This window comes from Mastigoproctus giganteus, chromosome 1 (genome assembly GCF_048544385.1).
Source record: "Mastigoproctus giganteus isolate SK-2022 chromosome 1, ASM4854438v1, whole genome shotgun sequence".
NCBI lineage: Eukaryota > Metazoa > Arthropoda > Arachnida > Uropygi > Thelyphonidae > Mastigoproctus > Mastigoproctus giganteus.
The window spans coordinates 34,749,976-34,774,160 of NC_143575.1; the positions used below are offsets into that span (position 1 = coordinate 34,749,976).

At 36.1% G+C, this 24,185-nt stretch overlaps 1 protein-coding gene across 4 annotated transcripts in view; it reads left to right on the plus strand.

Annotated features, from left to right (window-relative positions):
• Nucleotides 1-24,185, plus strand: part of LOC150090697 (sorting nexin-13-like) — a 372,237-nt gene that overhangs the window by 265,477 nt on the left and 82,575 nt on the right. For 3 of the 4 annotated variants that reach the window (XM_090372320.1, XM_090372326.1, XM_090372335.1), the window contains 2 exons: nt 3,999-4,141; nt 21,829-22,044. In XM_090372320.1, coding sequence (XP_090228446.1) covers nt 3,999-4,141; nt 21,829-22,044 — 359 coding nt within the window. The remainder of the gene's footprint in view (nt 1-3,998; nt 4,142-21,828; nt 22,045-24,185) is intronic. The other variant, XM_090372330.1, reaches the window with a different exon arrangement.

Consider the following 24,185-nt stretch of genomic DNA (forward strand, 5'->3'; position numbering starts at 1 on the left):
GGAATATTGAAATCGGCAATATATATGAGGACATAACACCGCCTGATCCACCGTGGACAAATATCCGTGCAATTTATGATGATTATTTCCAACAGTGGGAAAGAAAACCTTGTCTCCCTTCAATATCGCACAATTACATGAAACTCATTCTGCTTCTAATTCACAGGCCTGTAAGATCTATACTGATGGATCAAAAACTGAGACCCAAGTAGGCGCTGCGGCAATCTTCCCTTCATTCACTACTTCTATCTCATTACCTGTAGAATGCAGTATCTTCACTGCAGAGCTTTATGCTATTAACTTGGCCCTAGATCACATTACTCAACTTCTGATTTCTTCTGCCTTAATATACACTGACTCCCTCAGTGCTGTCTCTGCCATAAATAGCAATAGCACCTCCTCTCACCCTGTTATCAAACAAATCCATTCCAAATTACTTGTGTGCAATGAGACCAACCAAACTGTGATATTCTGCTGGATACCAGGGCATTCTGGTATAGCAGGTAATGAAAGAGCAGATCTTGCAGCCAAACAACCAGATACCAATATTTTACAGAATTGTCAAGTTCCGTACTCCGATTTCAAACATATCATTCGTAAAGCATGTTACAATAGATGGTCACTGATCTGGAGAGGTTATCCAGGAAACAAACTATACAAAATAAAACCAGAACCAAAACTGTGGCTCTCCAGTTTCTGGAAAAATAGACGAGAAGAAACAATTTTAGGAAGGCTAAGGATTGGGCATACACACCTCACTCACCTGTATCTATTAAATAATGACAGTGCTCCTCAATGCACATCATGCCAAGTTCAACTGACCATTCGCCATTTGCTAGTGGACTGTCCCCACTTTCAAACCATCCGCTTAAGCATCTTTAAGTCAATTTCTAATACACAGTCATCAGTAAATTTAATGCAGATCCTGGGAGATGATCCTAATAAAAAGGAACTATTTACTTACTTAAATCAGATAGGAATATACCATAAAATATAGGTATCGTTTCATATCCACCATTAGAAAGACACAATATGGCCCCAGCAGCCTATGTGTCGTTAAACTTAACAACAACAACAACAATCAGCACCTACTGCTGATCAGATACCAGTAGAGCATATACACCTAATTCTGTTTTTACACGATAGATACGTTCCTGAAAAATATGTGTAAAAAAAATTCGTGTAAAAAAAAGACATTGTATTTATGGAAGAAAAGAAGATTGGTTCCGGATCTAAAAAATCACTAAAAATAATAAAAAAAAAAAAAAACCAAAAAAAATTCCTTTTAAGCTTATTATTTCATTTCAACAAAATACACATGTAATAATATGTAATGAAAATGTATTAAAGTAAATTTGTATGCATATGAAATGAAAAAAATTCTTCATGAACAAAAAAAATCTGTTTTACACATAACAAGATTTTATTCATTTTCACTTTCTGATAATAAACGGCGCATACGTTTGCATACGACTGGAATATCACTGCCATCACTAGAAATGTTGTGGACATCGTCTTCTTCCTCTATTTTGACTTGGCGCATTATGGCCTTAGCTGCCAATGCGCCATTAAAAACGAAACCAAATCTTCCTCTATTAATGAAATTCTTTCTGTGATCTCTTCAGCAAAATCAGCACGAGTCTCCTCTGGTGCTGATGTTTCACCAGTTTTACGAACGAATTCAGTTATTAATCGTTGTGTTCGTGTATTGGTTAGGCCGTTATATAATTCTCTGTAAGAGGCTGTCAACAACTTCAGTTCACGTTGAAACTTCCCAGCGCGTTCCTCATTAGGGTCATGTTTGACAAAATGATTACCTAATTTTCTGGCCAGTTTCAGACCTTTTATTAAATCTGCATTTAGAATAGGATCATTTTCTTCATTATCACTACGTTCTGTGGGATAAGGAGTCCCAAGGACAAGCTCTAATATTTCATCTTTGCTTAGGGCTTTGTTGGTTAACAATTCATCAATATCTTCAAACGATAGATCATTGAATCCTTCTCCACCAATTTTGTGTGCCATTGTAATGATGTTGGGAAATTCGGTCGTATTAGGGATGATGGGATCTTTGCTTTTTACACATTGTGGCCAAACTGCTTTCCAACACGCATTTAAAGTTTCTGGTTTTAATTCAGTTAACGCTAATCCAACTTGATTGATACAATCCATAATTGAGAATTTCTTCCACACATCAATGACTGTTAGTGTTTCATCATTCAGTTTGTCCAAAACATGTTGGAATGTTCGTTTTACGTAGTATGTTTTAATTGTCGCAATTATACCTTGGTCTAGCAGTTGTATCAAAGATGTAGTATTAGGTGGCAGAAATAAAATTTGTACGTTTGGGTGTTCCAAGACAGGATGGCTGGGTGCATTGTCGAGAATCAGAACTTTAAATTCGAGACCTTTCAAATTCATATAACGTCTGACTTCTGGGACGAAATATTTGTTGAACCATTCTGTAAAGATAGCAGTGGTCACCCAGGCCTTCTTGTTTGCCATCCCGTGAACAAGCAGTTTATTGATATCTACACCTTTCATTGAACATGGGTTTAGGGCTTGATTTACCAGCAGTGGTTTCAACATACGATCTCCTGAAGCGTTGGAGGAAAGTAATAAGGTCACACGATCCTTAGTTACCTTAAAACCACCAGCAGTTTTCTGCGATTTGGCTATATACGTTCTGTTTGGCATTCATTTCCAGAAGAAACCAGTTTCATCTGCATTCCACACTTGATCAGGAGTGTATCCTCCATCTTCAATAATTTTTGCAAGTTCCTGCAGGAATACTTTAGCAGTCGATTCATCTGCAGATGCAGTTTCACCTTTAATTTTTATATTATGAAGAGCATTCCTTTTAAGCAACTCTGTCATCTAACCTGTACTTGCAGACAATTCATACTTTCTGTTTAACTGAGATGAAGTGCTTGGCTCCTTTTCTTTAATCTGTCTGTAAATTCTTAGTGCTGTTTGCTTGATGGCATTTCCATCTACTGGTACTCTTTTGTGACTGATCTTCTATCCATATTACCAGGGCCTTTTCCATTTTTTCCTTGACAATATCTCTTGTATGTGATGATGAATTAACACTTACTTTTGTTCCAGAACATACCGACTTCCTAATTGCAGCTTCATTTTTCTTAATAGTTCTTACTGTAGCTTCATGTACACCAAAATGCTTACCTACAGACATAGCCCCTTGTCCAGTTGCAAGACGATCTAAAATTTGAATTTTAAGTTCCAAAGAAATCACTTTCCTTTTCATTTTGGTAATAGGCGAATTATTCAACATTATATAAGGGCTACTGAAAAATTAATTAATATGTAAACTTACAATTTATTGACTATCGGCAAAATTAATAAATTTATATGTGCACAAATTTCACTAAAGGTTCTTTCACTTTGAAATGGAGCTTACTACTAACTGTCTTCCGAAGATACAATGCACGAATACCGTAGATGTGCACCAAATTCAATAAAAACGTTGATGATTCATAGATACCTAGACATACACATTGGTAAACAAAAGCACGCATTTCAAAACGCACACACTAGCTGTTATCCAATCTATTGGTGCGTGTAAAAAAAAAGAAATGATACTAATATGCCACAAATAAAAAAATTTTTTTTTTAGAATTTAGGCAAAAAAAAATTCATAGAAATCGTGTTAAATCAAAATGACTCGCGTAAAAAGAGAATGAAATATTTATTTTGAATTTGTGTTAAATCAAATTTGTGTAAAAAAAGTTCGTGCAAAAACAGAATTAGGTGTGTGTATATATATATATATATATATATAAAAATGCAAAAAAAAATTAAAAGCTGACATTTTCATAAGATGTGAAATTGAGTGTTCTTCTAGTCAGAAAAGAAGGCAATCACAGCAGTTTAATAAAAAAATGTATAACAGAAATTATTTTCACAGTTGAAATATTTGAATAAACATCTGCAATATGAACTGCTAATTATTGAATATTTTCTGCTTTTTTTTTTAGGTATAGCTAATTATTCTGGACATACATATGCAGTATATGCAATTAATGTGATTCGTAAGGACCCTAATTGTCTTGAGGAGAGGTGGTGTGTTCTGAGGAGATACAGTGATTTTAGAGATTTTTATCTTTCTGTAATTGATAAGGTAAAGTTCTATTTCATGTATAATGTATAAAATCAATGTTTTGATTAGGATTATATTACTGTATTCCTTCAAATCTAAATTAGTATATGAATATAAAAATGTAAAAGCAAATGTACATTATTTTTGCATCTTTATACACATACCAAGTACTTACATACACCCTTTAGGATGAAGACTGCAAAGAAATATGATCCCGTTTTCACCATGATCCAAATCTCTTACATCCAGTGGGTATTCAGGTGACTGTGATAGAAAATATTTTGACCATTGGCCTTCCATTCAATACCATTAACCTAACAAGAATAAACACCCATTTCTTTAATGTTTGCTTGACATCATCTACTAATGATGTCAAGTAACCACTGACTTATCATTAATTTTTGTTTCATCTATCTCTTTAGCTAATTTAGTTAATTTTTGTTTAATTTTTGCTTCTCCCATCGTTTCTATATATCTATACCATCTTAAGTTGATCATACTTAACCATTTTTGGATATTTGTTACCACAACATTTTTTTTTTTTTATTATTATTTTTATTTATTTTATTTATTTATTTTTTTTTCACATTTGTAATATGGGCTTGCTGCATTACAAATGAGGATTTCAAATGCAGAATAATTGCCATAAAGGCAATTATTCTGAGCAAGACATAAATGAGAGGGCATAAATTCAAATTGAGGAAAGACAGTTGTACGATAGATGTGAGGAAGTTTGATTTTAGCCAGCGGGTGGATGATTGCTGGAATAAATTTCGATCTCTCGTAGAAGTTGATAGCGTAAACAGATTCAAGGCAGAACTAGACAAATATTTGTAGCTAGTGGAATGATGAAATGAGAAGGGGGTGTGTTTTTTTTTTTTTTTTTTTGGCTGATGCTATATAAGCTTGCTTTCTTGCATCATGTGCCCTTGCTAATGCTAAATGCTATGTTCAATGCCCTTTCTTTCTCAAAAATGGAGATATCATCCACAGTTTCCCTTCATTTCACTATTTTTCAGTAATTTCTTCAGCTTTTGTTTAGCAGTTCAGTGAAGTATTACCTCCATACTTTTAAACTATCCTTTTGTTCTGTTCTGTTCTTTTTTTAGCTTCTCCCTTTTCATTTCTGATTGTCTTCGTTATTAGTCCCCCCCCCCCCATTCTGAGATTTTTGATTAAACAGAAAAATGTTTTTCACTTTCTGATTAGTCAAACCTCCCAAACCTGGCACCACCCCAACAGTCAAAAAATTTAGTTATTGGATTGGTTATTGTGCTGATTGTAGCTTTCATATCAGAGCCATATGTTTTTTAATCATGCTCAAATAACAGAGAAATTTGTTAAGTCATGTAACAGATTAATTACTATTCACGAACAAGATTAACAATTCACTGGTGATAATTTATGGATTACTCTTTTCAGAGCATATACTTATTTCATACATGCAGCATTAAACTGAGGTAATGATTCACTTAGCTGTTTATTGTGTATGTTTGTAGAAATTTTAGCATGTTTGTAAACAACAGTCTTTCATTTATTTGTATTTGCTCATATACTGCCTAAAAAAATAAAATTAAGCGGCCCATATAATTGTGGCCTTTCAAAATACATAAAAAAAAAGGGGGGGGGGTAAACTGCAGCCATTATCAATCCACAGCAGGATGGAAGCTCCTCAACAGTTCATATTGAGGGAAATGGATCATAATCTGCCATTCTAGTCCAGTGAAGGTTGGCAGATTGACTGTATTTAGAGAGTGTGTGCTACTGCACTCCCGCTCATGACCACTCAGCTATGGAGAGTTCAGTTATATACAGGATTATTCAAAAGTTGATTTGTAATTTTGTCTGTAAATCTATTTATTCAGTATTTACAAAAATGACATTGTAGTCATCAAGTTTTTTTTTCCAAGTATCTTAATATAGCTGCCACCAGTCATTCCAACAGAAGTCAATTTCTTGCTATGTACTCTACCATGTTGGGTGTCACTCTTTAAGCTCTTAGTTGCTACTGTGATTCTGGTTTGAAACTGATTCAAGTCTGCCAGTAATAGTAGCATGGAAACTTCATCTTTGAGGAACTGACAGAGACAAAAATCCACAGGTGTTAAATCTTGGAATCATAGAGTAGTTGGAAGTACCTTGTCCAACCCACCAACCAGGAAAGGTGATGTCCAAGATATCATAAACATACCCAAGGAAGTATGGAAATCTTGAATTATCTCTGTGAAAGAAAAAAGAAAGTTTTCCAGCATGTTTATTTCCATTGGTCATTATGTCTACAAAACTATTATAAAAAAGAAACAAGTAAAGTCAAATTACTGTGAAACAAGTAACTGCAGCAATTATGGTAAATTCTTAGGAAGGTGCAGTATCACTACCTGCATCCTAAAACACCATAATATTCAAATAAAATTAAAGAAAGAACAAAATGACATGCACTCCTAGCAGTGCAAGCACATGAATGACATCCCATCCAAGGAGATGTGCCCCCATAACCACAGAAGCACAAGTGCTTCTGTTTTCAAGTGCCACTTGAAAAAATAAAAAACTAAAGGGAACTCACAAATTCCCTTTTCAAGGGACATCATATTATCGTGAACGCAAAAAGAAGTAACAAACAAACTCAAATCATAAGGTGTGTTATGGCTACCACCGTCTTTAGATTAAATAATAAAAAGTAACAAACAAAATGTAAATTTAAACATTGACTGAGTCAGTGTTTAGTAAATAAATTTGATGATTTTGAGGTGCGGTTCAAAACATCAAAGGCAGATATCGTTGGAATATCACAGATGTGGTGTCACACATATAAGGAATGTAGAACTGAAATTTGGAGATTAAGAAACACACAAAATCTAACGAAATGCATCCAGTTCAAATGGGTGGACAGTGCAGCATTGAGTCAGTTTAATGTGACATAAGCACTGGGAAAGCAAAAGTGAGAGTAGGAGTGTGCTATAGGCCTAATGACTCTAATGAGTATAATGAACAGCTGAACAAAGAAATAGTGTGGGCCAGTAAATCAGATTGTCTTATAATGGGGGATTTTAATTTCCCAGATATTAACTGGAACTTGTGGGTTGGTAATTCACACACTAGCAAGGCTTTTGTGGATTTCTTGGATGATTGTTTTCTACAGCAGCATGTTCAAGAGGCATCCAGAGCGAGTAATACTCTTAATCTGATTATCAGTAGTGATTCTTCATGCATTAAGAATCTGCAGATAAAGGAATCACTAGGTGGCAGTATTCTGAAGTGGGATTTACTCAGAGATGTAACTACCATCAGGGGGGAAGGGGAAGAGTTTTTGTTTTCGTAAAGGTGACTACGGTTGTCTGAGACAGGTTATTAAATTATGTACAGTGGGACCAACTGATGATGTTACCAAGAGCAAATTCTAAATGTGAAGCATTCAAAGAATTAATCTGCTACTAGGCTTTTCATACCAACTAAGAAATATTGTTGAAGGTTTGGGCCTAAATGAATGCCAGATGAACTAATGAGACATGCGGAAGAGAAGAAAAATGCATGGGATACATATAAATTAACAGGTGACACAGAATCCTATGGAAGATATAAGCTGGTCTGTAACCTAGTTACAAAAGAGGTTAGGCAAGTAAAGGCAGATTATGAGACATCTTTGGTAAAGGATGTAAATAAAAACAGCAAAGAGTTCTTTGCTTATGCAAACTCTAGAAAGAAGGGGATGAATCAGATTGGTCCACTTGATATCGATGATTTGACTGTTGATGATCCTGCTCAGGTAGCTAACAAACTCAATGAGTATTTTGCATCTACATTCGCACATGAGGAGTTATTCAGTGAGGGGTATAACAGAGGTGTATTAAACTATGATAGTGAGTTAAATGATTTTATAATAACTGAGAGCAAAGTGGAGGAGAAATTGTTGAAGATAAACATAAAAAAAGGCACCTGGGATGGATGGGATCTATCCAGTTATATTAAAGGAGACAGCAATGGAAGTAAGCAGACCTTTAGCCATAATTATGAGAACTTCCTTGGACTCAGGGGAGGTACCCGTCGAATGGAGATGTGCAAATGTGATCTCCATTCACAAAGGAGGATCAAAGGGTGACAAATTAATTACATACCTCTTAGTTTAACTTCTGTTCCAGGGAAATTAATGGAGGCACTGGTTAAATAAGTACTGCAGGATCATCTAGACAACACTTCAGTTATAGTTCAGACACAGCATGGGTTTGTTAAGGGGAAGTATTGTTTGAACAATTTGATTGGATACTATGATGTGGTCACAAAGGAACTGGATGCAAAAAATAATTTTGATGTCATATACTTGGATCTTAGGAAAGCTTTTTATACTGTTGCACATGGAAGACTACTGTTCAGATTGGAGCAGTATAGTATTAAGGGTAAATTGCTACAATGGATAAAAAGGTCATTGAATGGAAGAAGATAGAGAGTGGTAATCAATGGATGCTGCTCTTCGTGGACTAATGTTATTTGTGAAGTTCCACAGTGTTTGGACCACTGTTGTTTTGTATATTTATCAATGATGTTGATGATGGTATATCAGTCTTAATTTCTATGTTTGCAGATGATACGAAGGTTGGCAGGGTTGTTAATGACACTACACTACTGCAAGAGGATCTAGAAATGTTGAGTAAATGAACTGAGAGGTGGCAACTGAAGTTTAACATTGACAAATGTAAAGATACTGCATAATGGGTAGCAGTAACAACTGGGTGGTACTACACTCAGGGTGGTAGAGAATGAAAAGGACCTGGAGGTAATTGGGGAGTCAGATATGAAGTTTTCCTTGCAGTGCAGACAGTCTGCAAGAGTAGTTCAAGGTGTCTTGTCAATGATAGACAGGAATTTTTCCAGCAGGGATAAGGAGGTGATTATCCCCTTGTATAAGGCAATGGTCAGACCACACCTTGAGTACTGTATACAGGCTTGGAGGCCTCATTTTAGGAAGGATGTTAGAGTTGCTTGAGCGAGTACAGAGAAGGGCAACAAGATTGGTGAAGGGAACGAAAGGGTGGTCTTACCAAGAAAGGCTTAAGTTCTGAAAATTGCAGCATCTGGAGACTAATCACCTGCAAGATGATCTGATTGAGGTGTAATGGTTTGAGCAAGCTGAATGCCAATGGGATCCTTCCTCTTGCCCAGATTAATTGCCTGAGGGGACATAAATTCAAATTGAGGAAAGACAGTTGTAGAACAGACATGTGGAAATTTGCCTTTAGCCAGCAAGTGGTTGATTGCTGGACCAAACTTCCATCTGTCATTGTAGAAGCTGACAACTTAAATAAATTCAAGGCAGAACTAGATAAACATTTGGAGTGAATGGATTTGTGAAATGGGAAGGTTTTTTTGCTGATGCTGTATAAGCTTGCTTTCTTACATCATATGCCTCTGCTAATACTAATGTAATCAACTTGTTAAAGCAAATAGTAATAAACAGAATTAACATTAGTAAAATAATAAGAGGAGTATACCTCAATATAGTGCGTAGAACACTTCCGCATGATACCCTCCAGAAATTAAAACGGAAAAAACGAAAAAATCGACAACTTACCGGTACATTAGAGTAAAATATAAATAATTAAATAATCAATTTAACACAATTCAAATCAATTTAAAACAATTAAAAATCAAATTGATTTGAATTGTGTTAAATTGATTATTTAATTATTTATATTTTACTCTAATGTACCGGTAAGTTGTCAATTTTTTCGTTTTAATTTCTGGAGGGTATCATACGGAAGTGTTCTACGCACTATATTGAGGTATACTCCTCTTATTATTTTACTAATATTATTATCAACGTAGAACATATTGAGTAGTACAGTTCTGATTCATACTATCTAAACAGAATTAACATAAATAGATAAATCTAATGTTCAAATCATTTAATTAACACTAACCAAATAACAGAAATAAGTAAAACATAATGTTGGTCAAGAAAGCAAGCTTATACAGCATCAGCCAAAAAAAAAAAAAAAAAAAAAACCACCTTACCATTTCACCCATCCGGTCACCCCAAATGTTTGTCTAGTTCAGCCTTAAAATTTATTTAAGCTATCAACTTCCACAACAACAGATGGAAGTCTGTTCCAGCAATCAACTACCTGCTGGCTTAGAGGCAAAGTTCCGCACATCTATTGTACAACTGTCTTTCCTCAATTTGAATCTATGCTCCCTCAGATTCTTAATCTGAGTAAGCGGAAGTATTCCGTCAGCCAGCACTGAGCCTGCTGAAACCACTCAAGGCCTTCCCTCCTCCCATAGGTAATAGGTAACTATTCAGCTAACCTCTGGATTTCCCCAAACTGTCAGCCTCGACCACCCATATAGGTAACTTATTCCAGTAATTTATAACTCGCTGGCTAAAATAAAACTTTCTGCAATGCAATCTAAATATCTCTCCCCCCCATAACTTCAAATTATGGCCCTTAGTTCTATAATCATTTATAACCATGAAAATTTTGCCCTCATTCATTTTACTTTTGCCTCTCAGAGCCTTAGACACCTCAATCTAGTCTCCTCTAAAGGTGCCTAGTTTCCAAGCTGTGCAACCCACATATTCAGTCTTTACTCATGTGAACACCCTTTTACCAATTTCACCAAATGAGTTATCAGTCTTTGGAACTTTTCAACAAGCTCAATGTCTTTTTTTAGGTGTGGTGAATACTTTTGTGAATAGGAGAGATATTTGCATATGTCCAGTTTTTTGATATTCCTCCTGAATCCATTAGTTAAAGAGATTTGGTTACTCCTTTTGCTGCTTTTTTTTAATATATTTTGTTATATTCCATCAGAATAAGGTTGCCTTATTTATGTTTAACTACACCAGTTTAGTTTTTAGCTTCTCTTCAGGTATCAAAAAATTAAAGAATTAGTAGACTTCTAGTATCTCCATTCCTAAAAACTTCTTGATATGTGAATGTAAATGAAAAATATGCTAATTTTCTTTGTGCTTTTAGTTGAAGCCTCTCACAATCTGCCTTAGCATGCCTAACTCCCTGATTAACTTGATTATGGGATAATTTATACTTATGTTGGATTCTGTATTCCCCATCTACAATTTATAATGACACCGTGCATTTTTCTTTGCCACTAAGCTTATCTATTTATCTGACATCCTTTTTGGTCTAAACCATAAACAGTATCTTTTATTTGGTATAAAATTTTGGGAGCTTCTGTGATTAATTCCCTAAACACTTCTCAGCTCCAGGACAGTTGCAAATAGTATGCTGATAAACTTGCCTTTTGGCACTCCCTCCCTAATTTGAACAGATTTCATATAAGTTTGAGTGCCTCCGTAGCCAGATGGGAAGGAGCAGCAGTGCGTAGCACACGCTTCTTGATTAGACCGGAGTTCGAGCCCATCACCACCAAATACGGAGGATGCGGAAAGGTCAGGGAATGACCACCGCATATCTCGGAGCAATATGGCCTTAGTTGCTAATGCTCCTAAAAACCAAATAACATGTAAGTTTGAAATATGCTCTAACCCGGATATCATTGGATATCCGGGTTGGAGCATAGAATCCAGCATATAAAGTATGTTGTTCAATAATTTAAGGTATTCTTTAAATAATAATAATAATGATGGAAGATATATGTTGTTATAAGCTGACTTAAATAAAGGAATGGGGTTAGATTTCAATGCCAGTGTTGAAATAATTTGATAAATAATGTTTCTCTCATCACATTTTTCTGTCTCAGGTACTCTTTGTTCCTCACGTGAGAGGCTTGAGCTTAAACTAACTTTAGAAATTACATCATTATCCATAAGTTTACCTAAGGTTACTAATATAATTTTAATCAAATAATTGCCAAATAGGTCAATCTGTTATTTGTTAAAAACTCCAAAGCAGTGTCATTACTTGTCTTAGAGCTACTGCCTCCTAATTAGATAAGGGGTGGCCTCAAGTGATATGTGTAGTTTCATCATGCTTAATGAAACCATACACAGCATTAATCTTGTTAATATTATTGTCTTATAATCTTGTGATGTAAATTATGTTTGCAATGAGAAGTTTTCTTCTGATTGCAAACATAATGAAAGTTATATGAATGCTAAACCTCTAGTACTGAGCTGCATTGGTCCATTGCATCAATTAAGTAAAAGAATGGAATTAAATTTCAAAGCAGGCATTGAAATAATTTGATAAATAAATGTTTCTTTACATTATATTTTTCTGTCTTTTTGGCTTGAGGACACTATGATCACTCGTTGTCACTGGAGGGAATAAAGCGACAGCAACCCAAGAGAGCAAATAGAAAAATGTAATGGGGAGAATCATTTATTTATCAAGTCATTTCTACACCTGCATTGAAATGTAATTCCATTCCTTTACTTAATTGCTGCAGTCAGCCAATGCTCAGTAGTGGGTGTTTTAATATCCATATAATTTTCATTATATTTATAATCAGATGTTTTTTTTTTTTTTTTTTTTTTAACACTTTTGAATATAACACTATTCATAACAGTGCTTTGATGCTTTCAATTAATAATGGATTCACCTGTTTGGTGATATTTGATTAAAACCAATTTTAGTAACATTAGGTAAACTCAAAGTGAGGTTATCTGGTGTTACTAATATTCGATGATATAATACTTATATCATCCATTTTCCTTTAGGAATCATTCAGGAACATTTAGGTATCATGAGGGCTTTCCTCTTGCATCTCAGGTAGTTAGCTTGGTACAACTGGTCAAAGGACTATAAGTTGGAGGAAAAATTATGATGATAAAGACCTACTGGAGTGGTCAATGTGATATATGCTATCATTAGTTGCAAAAGATGATGATGAATTACATAGTATACGTGATTGATTTTTTATTTACCAAAAAAGTATGAACACAGTTATGTCCTATTTAATGAGATTGCCTAAATCCACTGTTATTTCCTATCTTATGTACCAGAGTTAAAAAAAAAAAAAAACATCCATTATATTACATTTGCCATAGAACACCCATGTGACATCTAGAACATAGTCTTATGCTGTAGTGCTTATAATATTGAACTGTGTTCAATGAACACAGTGAAAAATGGGTGAAAAATTACCCACTGTATTTCATATATATAGAGGGAAATGTATCAATAATAATAAATTATTGTACCACAGAGCAAAAACGGAAAGAAAATGACAGGTTGCAGTAAAAAAATACGTTTAATGTTACATAAAAATATGTTGATGTTCACACAAACAAAACAAAACACAAGTAAAAATAATACAGGAAAGTAATACCTAGCTTTCAAACTGGAAGGCATTCTTCATCAGTTGTGACCATTAATCTAAAATATAGAAATATAGAACTCTGTGTATGCCATGGCAGTCATGTATGGTGAACTGCATGTATGTAACAATCAGCTGTTAGAAGGAAAAGCTTGTAGTTGTAATATACCTGGGAACATTGTAAATGCCAACATTCGTCAGCCAAGAGGATCGTCATCTCAGTAATGGGATGGACACGACATCCTCTGTTCTGGTTAAAAGAATCGCAGAATTGCTACAGCATGAGATGTGCAGTGACTCCAACCAGGCACAGCGACGGTAATGGTGGGACCGATCAGTAATCATGACATCGCTGCATGGGACAATGTCGTGCTGGGTTGACCAGAAGTGCTCAGCAATGGCTGAGTGCTCCACATCCACTAAACGGATAGCTCTTTCATGTTCAGAAACATGACTACTGAGCCTCCTGCCAACTTCCCCAAAATAGCAGCCATTGCAGTCATGGCAGGGAATACAGTAGACTAATCCACTCTGCAGCAGGGGGGGGGGCGATGTTTTAACTCTTGAGATGAGGGATAGCAACTTCCTGCCGAGGAGTTGTAAACATTTAATCCCATGAGCCTTTAAAACTAGAAATCTGTTGTGATAGATTCAGGTAGCCTCGCAAGATCTGTCTTAAACCTAGTAATCTCAGTGCATCTCTCATCCGCAGAACTAGAGTGGGTTCAGGCGCAGGTTAGTAGGGCTCTCACTGTGCTGAGAAGGTGGCTGCATGTGTGTGCTGACCAGTAGTTACTGAATTGGCCAGCACACATTGGCTTCTTGTAGACTGTTGTCTTCAAATGCATACCCTCGTGCTGGACAAGGGTATCCAAGTATGGAAGGATATTGTCTGACTCCAGCTCAATGGTGAATTGAATGAAAGGAGACAGAGTTGAATGAAAGGAGACAGATGCTGGACAAGGGTATCCAAGTATGGAAGGATATTGTCCGACTCCAGCTCAATGGTGAATTGAATGAAAGGAGACAGAGTTAAGGTGGTGCAAAAGTCAGTTGCCTGACTCCTGGGAAATGACCACAAACACATCATCCACATAGCGACACCAAAAGGCAATGGGACTTGTAGACCCACAAATGCCAACTCTCCAACTCCTCCATTGCAATGTTTGCCATAACTGAACTAACTGGGAAACCCATGGCTGTACCGTGTATCTGCCGGTAAATGGAGTCACAAAACATGACGGCCCCACCAGTCAAGCACAATCTAAGGGCAGGGCAAATGTCCTCTGAAGTTAGAGAAGATCTGTTGCTAAAGGTCTGGTTGTCCAGAAACTCCTTGACACACGTGATGGTCGGTTCGACTGGGATTGAAGTGAAAAGAGACACCACGTCAAATGAGGCTATGACTCAATCATCCGATCATGGATAGGGTACGAATCCGATCTAGGGACTCCCCACTGTTACAGATGGTGTTGGCAGTCTTGTCCACAAGGGGAGAGAGTAAGCTCGAAACGAACTTAGATAACTCGTAAGTTGGCGAACCACAACAGGAGACAATAGGTCTTAAGGGTACTCTTTTCTTATGGACTTTTGGTAGTCCATAAAACTGTGGAATCTTGCAGTCAGAGGCATGTGAGTCCACAAGGAAGGAGTACCCTTAAGACCTATCATCTCCTGTTGTGGTTCGCCGACTTACGAGTTATCTAAGTTCTTTTTGAGCTTGCTCTCTCCCCTAGTAGACAAGACTGCCAACACCATCTCTAACAGTGGGGATTCCTAGATCGGATTCGTACGCTATCCATCTTGGATGATCAAGTCATAGCCTCATTTGATGTGGTCTCTATTTTCACTTCAATCCGAGTCGAACTGGCCATCACGTGTGCCAAGGAGCTTGTGGACAATGATCAGACCCTGAGAAACACATCTCTAACTTCAGAGGGCATTTGCGCTGCCCTTAGATTGTGCTTGACTGGTGGCGGCCATCATGTTTGGTGACTCCATTTACCAGCAGATACACGGTACAGCCATGGGTTCCCCGATTAGTTTAGTTCAGTTATGGCAAACATTGCAATGGAGGAGTTGGAGAATCTCGCATTTGTGGGTCTACCAGTCCCATTGCCTTTTGGTGTTGCTACGTGGATGATGTGTTTGTGGTCATTTTCCGGGAGTTGGGCAACCAACTTTTGCGCCACCTTAACTCTGTCTCCTTTCGTTCAATTCACCATTGAGCTGAGTCAGACAATATCCTTCCATACTTGGATACCCTTATCTGCAAGGGCGCGTGTTTGAAGACAACAGTCTATCACAAGCCAATGTGTCCTGGCCAGTTCACCAACTACCAGTCAGCACAGCGCGAGTCATGCTAACCCACGCCTGGACCCACTCTAGTTATGGGGATGAGAGATGCACTGAGATTACTAGGTTTAAGATAGATCTTGTGAGGTGCGGCTACCCCATCAGCGCCCTAGATAGGTGTGACCCACAGGACCATGCTCAGTAATGAATCCGCCTTTATCCCATTCTACCTGAACTTATCACAACAGATTTCTAGAGTCTTAAAGGCTCATGGGATAAAGTGCATACAACTCCTGGGCAGGAAGTTACGATCCCTTATCTCAAGAGTTAAAACATCAGTTCCCCCACCCCCTACTGCAGATTGGATTAGTCTACCATATTCCCTGCAGTGACTGCACTGGCTGCTATGTTGGGGAAACTGGCAAGAGGCTCAGTAGTCATGTTTCTGAACATGAAAGAGCTATCCATTTAGTGGATGGGGAACACTCAGCCATTGCTGAGCACTTCTGGTTTGACCCATCATGACACTGACCCATGTCGCAATGTCATGATTATTGATCGGTCCTGCCATTACTGTTGCTGCACGTGTTTGGAGTCCCTGCACATCTCATGCTGTGCCGATTCCTTTAACCGGAATAGAGGATGTCGTGTCCATCCCATTATTGAGACAACCATCCTCTTGGCTGACAAACGTTGGCATTTACAGTGTTCAAGCATTACAGCTACAACTACAAGCTTTCCATTCTAACAGCTAATTGTTACATATACAGTTCACCATACATGACTGCCATGGCATGCACATAGAGTTCTATATTTCTGTATTTTAGATTAACAGTCACAACTGATGAAGAATGCCTTCCAGTCCAAATGCTATGTATTACTTTCCTGTATTATTTTTACTTGTTTTGTTTTTGTTTGTGTGAACACAACATATTTTTACGTAATATTAAATGTTTTTTTACTGAAACCTCTCATTTTCTTTCCATTTTTGCTCTGTGACACTATAATTTATTATTAAAATGAATCCAGAGCACATAGGCCTTTTGGCAATTGGAAATGTATCAGTTAACTCCCCTAAAACTAGGAAAGTTAAATTCCATTCATGATACTGTTAAAGGAACTTGATTAAATAATTAAAATATATTTCACCATGAACGTTGTCTTGGGCATCCATCACAGATATATTTGATTATTTAAATTGTCTAAAGCTGTGGCCTTAGACAATTACTTTTTTCATGGCAAATTCACCCAAGTGACACATTATGCATTATATGTACATGCTACTCTAAACCAGATGTGAGCCCCCCAGGGGCTCACATCTGGTGAGTATGGGCTTGGCATACCCAGGGTCCTGAGCTGGATATCATTATTCTTCTGTTTCTTGGTGATTCACTTCTACTTTTGACTCTCTCTCTCTCTCTCAGGGTAACTTGGGATTTTTTTTTTTTTTTTTTGGCTGGTGCAGCATAAGCCTCAGGCTTCCTTGCACCATATAGCTAATAATAATAATAATAATAAAGCTGCTGACAGAATCCAAGAACATGATGTTCCTAGTGGCAACAAGTGAAATTCTCCCACTTTTGTGATACTCAAAGGTAATGTTAAATTTTATATATGTAGAGAGAGAGATATTACAGATTGTATTTCTATTAAAGAAAGATTGTTGTAGGTATTTTAATTGTTAATTTATCATTAATGTGTCATTATGATTAATATATTTTTTTCAGATGGTGTTACATTTTGGTATGTAAACAATTCTGGTTCCTTTTACTACATCTGTAGAAATTTTATATCATAAAATCAGAAGCATAAATAACTATGATGCTTATTTTGGTGTTGGAATTGTTGACCAAGGCAAATCTTGGATCCAATATTATGAGTTAATGGAAGACAGAAAAATCCTTTGCATTCGGTGTAACTGTGATGTGGCAAGAACCCAAACCTCAGAACTTTGATACTTCCAGCACTTGTTAGCAAAGATGAAATATTGTGATCATGAGGGAATGAATAGTTTGGAGTGATTTTAAGATGCTAACCATTCTTCTTGTGCAACAGTCAGGTTAAGGTTCCCTCATTTTTCTGTATGAATAAAACAGCACTCCTAAAAATGATCATTGGATTAACAAGACAGGACTAAAAAGGACTAATTTCACACCTGGAATCAAAAATGCCATCAAGGAGCCACTTGTCTCTCCAAACAAAGTGCTTCTATCTCCAGTATATATAAAAAATAAGTGGAAGCCTGGTTAGCATTCAGAAGTGTTGTGAAAAATCTCCTTAGGTATTTATAATAAAAAGACTACAAGAAGATTGTCAACAATGTGCTTAGTAGTTTCAAAAACCTAGGTTGCAACATGAGTGTGAAAGTTCATTTTCAGCACAGCCACCTTGACTCACTGTGCCAAGCTTCTGTAAAAGTATTCGCAGAAGCTTCTTGCAGTGAGTGAAGAGCACTATGAGAGGTTTTACCAAGATCTCAAGAATATATATACAGGAACTCCCCAACTTATGGAAATTTGACTTTATGTAAGTTTTTGCCGGCTGGTGCAAACAAAAAAATTGTGGAAACGTATTTTGCATCACACAGGAATAAATGAAGGTATTGTGAAAATATCATAATGTGAACCCAATAATACATTGGGTTTTTTTTTTTTTTGGTTTTTTTCTATATTACTAAGAAATTTGTTATTACTAAGCTATTTATCTCTCTAAAAGGTCATATTTATGATGGAAATTGCACTACCTTGCACTTTCTGGTTTATTGGGCTTTTCTGTTAGTGCATCTAATTATAAATGGGTAGTAAACTTGATCCTTTTGCATTTGCAATAATCCCAATAACTGCAATTATGTGGGTTTTTATGCTATTATGGTGAAATGTGTTCTCCTTCACTGCAATCTTCAATCATATAAAAAGCAAATTTTCAGAAACTTCTCTTCATTCCTATTTACATATTACAATGATGAAGGGAAAGTGACCAATGAAAAGTGCAAGTGGTGGTAGTGCCAGGAAATGAAACAAATTTGATTTAGAAATGAAGGTGAAAATGATTAACAACTACAAAGTAGGACAAAGTTTGTCGTCTAGTGCATGGAATTAGGGCTTGCTGCTTCAATGGTGAATACTATTTTAAGGGACAGTGCGCATATAAAATAACATGTTAAAGAACATAAAAGAACATTAACGATATTAAGGATAAGTACGGCGAACCCCAACCCAAGTTCGTGGCAAGCAATGGGTGGTTTAATAGGTTCAAACATTGCACTGGTTTCCCCAACATCAAAGTATGCAGTGAAATCGGCAGTGCCGATTCTGCAGTTGCAGAGAAATTTTGTAATGTATTGGAAAAAGTTATTGATGAAGGCAGCTATTCAACGCAGCAAATTTTTAACATTGACGAGACTGCTCTGTATTGGAAAAAAATGCCGTATCGAACATACATTGCCAAAGAGGAAAATACAATGCCAGGTTTCAAGGCGTCAAAAGATAGGGCCACTCTCTTGCTTTGAGGCTAATGCAGTGGGAGATTACAGATTAAAACCACTGCTTGTGTACCATTCTGGAAATCCTCGTGCATTTAAGGGCATCAATAAAGCCACCTACCCATGCATTTCCAATCGACCCAGAGAGCATGGATAACAATATCTATCTTTGAGGATTGGTTTAAATGCTGCTTCATTCCCGAGGTTGAAAAATATTGTAGAGACAATGACATTCCTTTCAAGATTTTGCTTCTATTAGATAATGCTTCTGGACATACGCATCTAGATGATTTCAATTTGAACGTGAGAGTCATATTTCTACCGTCAAACACGACTTCACTCATCCAACCTATGGATCAGGGTGTTATTTCTAATTTAAAAGTATACTATTTACGCACAACATTTGCTCAGGCATTGTCTGCAGTAGATGATGAGAAAAATTTTACATTAAGAGACTTTTGGAAGTCTTACAGTATTTACCAAGCCATCTTAAACATTAATAAGGCCAGGGTGGAAATTACTAAAAGTAGTTTAAATGGCACATGGAAGAAAATATGCTTCAAAGAAGTTGAAAAAGTCGAATCATATGAAGAGGTTACAGATAAGACTGTAAAGGTTGCAGAGCTACTTCAGTTGGAGGTTGATGCCAGAGATGTGGAGGAGTTAATAGAGGAAGAAGAGAAGGAATTATCTTATAAAGAACTTATTGACTTGCAGGCAGCGACAGTGAAAGAAGAAAATGCTGACGAAGCTCAAGATGAACCAAATGAGGAGTCAGGACGCTTCATCACCAGAGAGATGGCAATGGCATTTCATGAAGTTGCATCGACAATGGCGAGGGCTGAGAAGATGGATCCTGAAAGCGAATGATTCTTAAAAGTGAACAGAGGGGTGAATGATGTGCTTGCTTGCTAAAAAGAAATCTACGATGAAAAGAAAAAAGCCACACCATCCAGTCAGTCATCCATTAATATGTTCTTTCGTAAGGTTGAGCAGCTGACCCCTTCTAAATCACCACTGCCCTCAACCTCCGCAGCAGCGTACTTATCAGCTGAAGACGTCGGTTCTGGCAATGATGCTTGAGAAATAAAACTTAGTGACGGTATGCTTATCTCCTCTCTTTTTTTGTAATTTTATAATTTTGAAATTTTTTTAAATTGTATGCTTTTGTAATTTTTCCTGCGCATGAGATAAAAAATTGAATAAATACAATAAATAATTCTATTTACATGTTCATCGAACATTTCTTTTTTGATTCAAACAATTCAGCAAGTAAAATTGTGAGTGCTGCACAAGAATGGGGGAAATTCTGACTTACATAGTGTTCCGCGGAATGCAACCCTTATGTAAGTCGGGGAGTTCCTGTATATATAAAAAATACCAGGGTAAATAGAATGAGCTGCGAAGGTACTTTACTGTTGATGGTGGTAAAAGGATTCAAGTGATTAGCACAAAAGTGTTTCAAAAAAGTGCTGATTCATCCAGGTACAAATAAACTATGTGGAACCACCAAATAAAGTATCAATTTAGTGAAATGACAGAGTACCTGTTTATACTACCCATTTATTCTTAATACTCTGTATTGAAAATTGTCTAAAGAAGGATTCAAAATAGATATGTATTTTGCTGTAGGTAGTATTTTTTTTATTTTTCACTTTGTCCAAAAATTTATATAATACAGTAAAATGAATTACAGATTTGAATCAACACTTAATATTTGTACAAGTTCACTTATTTATATTTTTTTGTTTTAATATACACCATTTTTTATATTGGTGAATCAGTTTGTTGGAAAGGCTTTTAAGATGTCCGGACCACATGCACTAGCAGTGTGTACTCAGTTTAATAAGTTTTAACAGTGTTACTTAGTTGGAGTCTATGGAGCTGGATGGTACATCAAACAACAACTCTTCATATTGGGCAACGTCTAGGATAGTTAGTTGATGCTGATACCCACAGCCATCATTTATCTTCAGAATACCCAGACAGGCATCTGAGTATAAGGACCAGATAATTCACTAATAAAATTCAACACCACTCTAGTAGGATTAAAGATGTTTCTTTCTTCCACATGGGAAGGAAAATTGAATTAAAATAACCATTATAGTAAATTGTAAGAAGTGAATGGCTGTCACTCCGAGATGGCTTAAAACTTTTTTATTTATTTATTTTTTTTACTCTTATATTTATCATAACTCAAATTACATTTGAACACAATGTTAATTCTGTATAAGTAGCTTCCACAGAACATGCATTATTAATAGCAAGATATATCGTTTTCTCTATTATATTTAAAATTCAAAGTTTATATCAAAAAAGCAGTTTTTGTTATAAATAAAAAATAGTAAATTACATCAGTGTACTTTTCTCTATGCTTTTGTAGCAGTTGTTTCACACAAAAATGTTTCTTGCAATATATTTATACCAGTTGATTTACCTTGTTAGAGAAGTAAGCATAAAGAAATCAGACTAGCAGTGTGTGCGTGTGTATGCACGTGCATGTACAGATACATTACTGTATAATCTTACGTATTATTGATTAAAGCAGGCACACTACAGCCATTACAGCTTATGCGCCACTAAACACCCATAGCATGTATGCATGCACACACACACACACTAACTGAAGCCATTTTTTAGTGATGAATTCCCTTTCTTATAATAACAAGTTAAAAAAAATTGTAATAATTTCGTTTAGTTTCCTAGCCTATCTAGTTTTCAATTTCCTGGGAAAAAAGCTTTTAATAATTTAAGTCGACAGTTCCTGGAGAAACGCACACACCAGTTAAACGAATATTTGCAGTGCCTAATAAATCCAGAGGTGCTCAACTCCTGTCCTGGTCTTAGAACTATGGTGTTACGTTTCCTTGAACCAAAGGTTTATGAAAAAGGCAAAAGGCCACTCTCAAAAACTGTGAGTTTAAAAATAAAATACTTATTTCCATTGTTCATAAAAATTAATATATAGTATTACAGTAGAACGTCGGTTATCCGGAATAATTTGAAAGGCTTATTTTTCTTTTTCTTTATGGTAGTATTTGAGACAAATGTTTATTATGTTACAAGAGTATTTCTGTCTGTTTCTTACATTGTATATCTGGTGAAACGTTGGATAGGACTAATGGGTTTTCACAGAAACCACAAGTGATAGAGTTCGGTCATTCACTTCCGTGAACCCAATTTTTCATGACATATTTTGTTCTCTTCATTTCATATTATGTTTAGTTTAGTTCCAGATTCGATAAGAATAATATTGGCCCAAAACTGTGCGATTTATTATTTTTCTCTGTAAAACGTCAATGAAAAGAAACAGCACTGAAATGGGCAGAAAACCAGGAATAATGCGATATAATCAAATTAATATTATTAAGGAACTTGAGAAATTTAGCAGCAAAAAAAAAAAAAAAAAAAAGTCACAACAAATGAAACAAAAAACGATCGAACATTATTTTAAAAAACTACTTTAAATTTTTTTCCACAAAATTTGCAGTAAAATTTACAGTAAAATTCACACATATGTAAATGTGTGAATTTTTATGTATAAGTTGCTATTATTTTTTAATTAAATAAATTCGTTTTTCTCACACTATTTAAAGTCTTTTCTTTTACCTTAATACATTATAACAGAATTTATTTAATTTTACCTTATGTTCGATTATCTGGAAAATTTCGCTACCCGGAAGAGGTCTGACATTAATTATTCTGGATAACCGACGCTGTATTGTACTTCTATTTCTCTTTCACCGGAAACATATTTAGCACTGTCTGTTACACTTCAGCCTAAACGTTTCGAATTGCAGCATATGACAAAAGCTTTCGCTAATTTTTAAAAAAAAAAAAAAAAAAAAAAGGGCACACTACAAAGTATTTTAAGATTTTCTTATTAAGCATTGAAAAATTTACAGCAAAAAAATATTGAAATGATTAATATTAATGACTATACTGATTTTCATCAAAATGTCCTTCACAAGATTTTATCACTGCCTTAAACATATGTGGCATCCTGGCACTCAGTTTTATAATAGTGTCTTGATACATCATTTCACGTGAGCTGCGAGGTTCCCCATAAATTTTGCGAAGATGAGCAGACTTCACAGATTTCATGGTCCAGATGATCCCACAAAAGCTCAATTGGGTTTAAGTCAGGGATTGGGGTGGCCAAAGCATAATTGCAATATCCCCTCCTGTTGTTTATTTGCTAGGTTGCTTCACAGCTTAGAGCTATGATTCTCGTCATTGTCTTGTAATATAAAATTTCTTCCACAAAGTCAAGTCGATTGTAATATAAAATTTCTTCCACAAAGTCAAGTCAGATGATACTGCATTATGTTCCAGAATGTTTTTATAGCCTTCTTTGCTTAAAATTCTTTCAATTCTGATGTCACTCACTCCAGAAAAACAGAAACAACCCCAGATCATGATGGAACCACCACCACCACCACCGTGCTTGACTGTAGGCACTAAACATATGGCAACATTTTTTCTTCTGTTGATTGTCTCTCATAAACTCTACAATTGGATCCAAAAATTTCAAATTTGGATTCATCTGTCCACAATATATTTTTCTACTCTTCAGTTGTCCAATATTGATGGCTCTTAGTGTGCACCAACTATTTCTTTCAATTTTCTGGTTTTAATAAATGTTTTTGGACTACTACACAACCTTGCCGACCGGGCTAGCCGGGTGGGTAAAGTGCCTGCCTAGCAACCCAAAGGTCACAGGTTTGAATCCCGCCTCGGGCTTGGATCAAAGTACTGCAAAAACCTTGGGAGGCGCATTATGGCCACAGAAGCCGATGCGCCAACAACTACCAAAAAAAAAAAAAAAAACTACACAACCACGAAGTCCTGCTTGTTTAAGATGAAATTTTACAGTAGATGTAAACACGAGAGTTTCTCTGCCCTTACTGAACTTATCTTGGATTTCAGGTGCAGTAAGTCTTCGACTGCATTTATAAATCAAGTTATGGTCTTATCTTGTGCTTCTGCTGTTATGCACAGTCATCCTGATTGTGGTTTATCCTTTAAGCTGCCAATCCCCTTGAATTGTGAAAT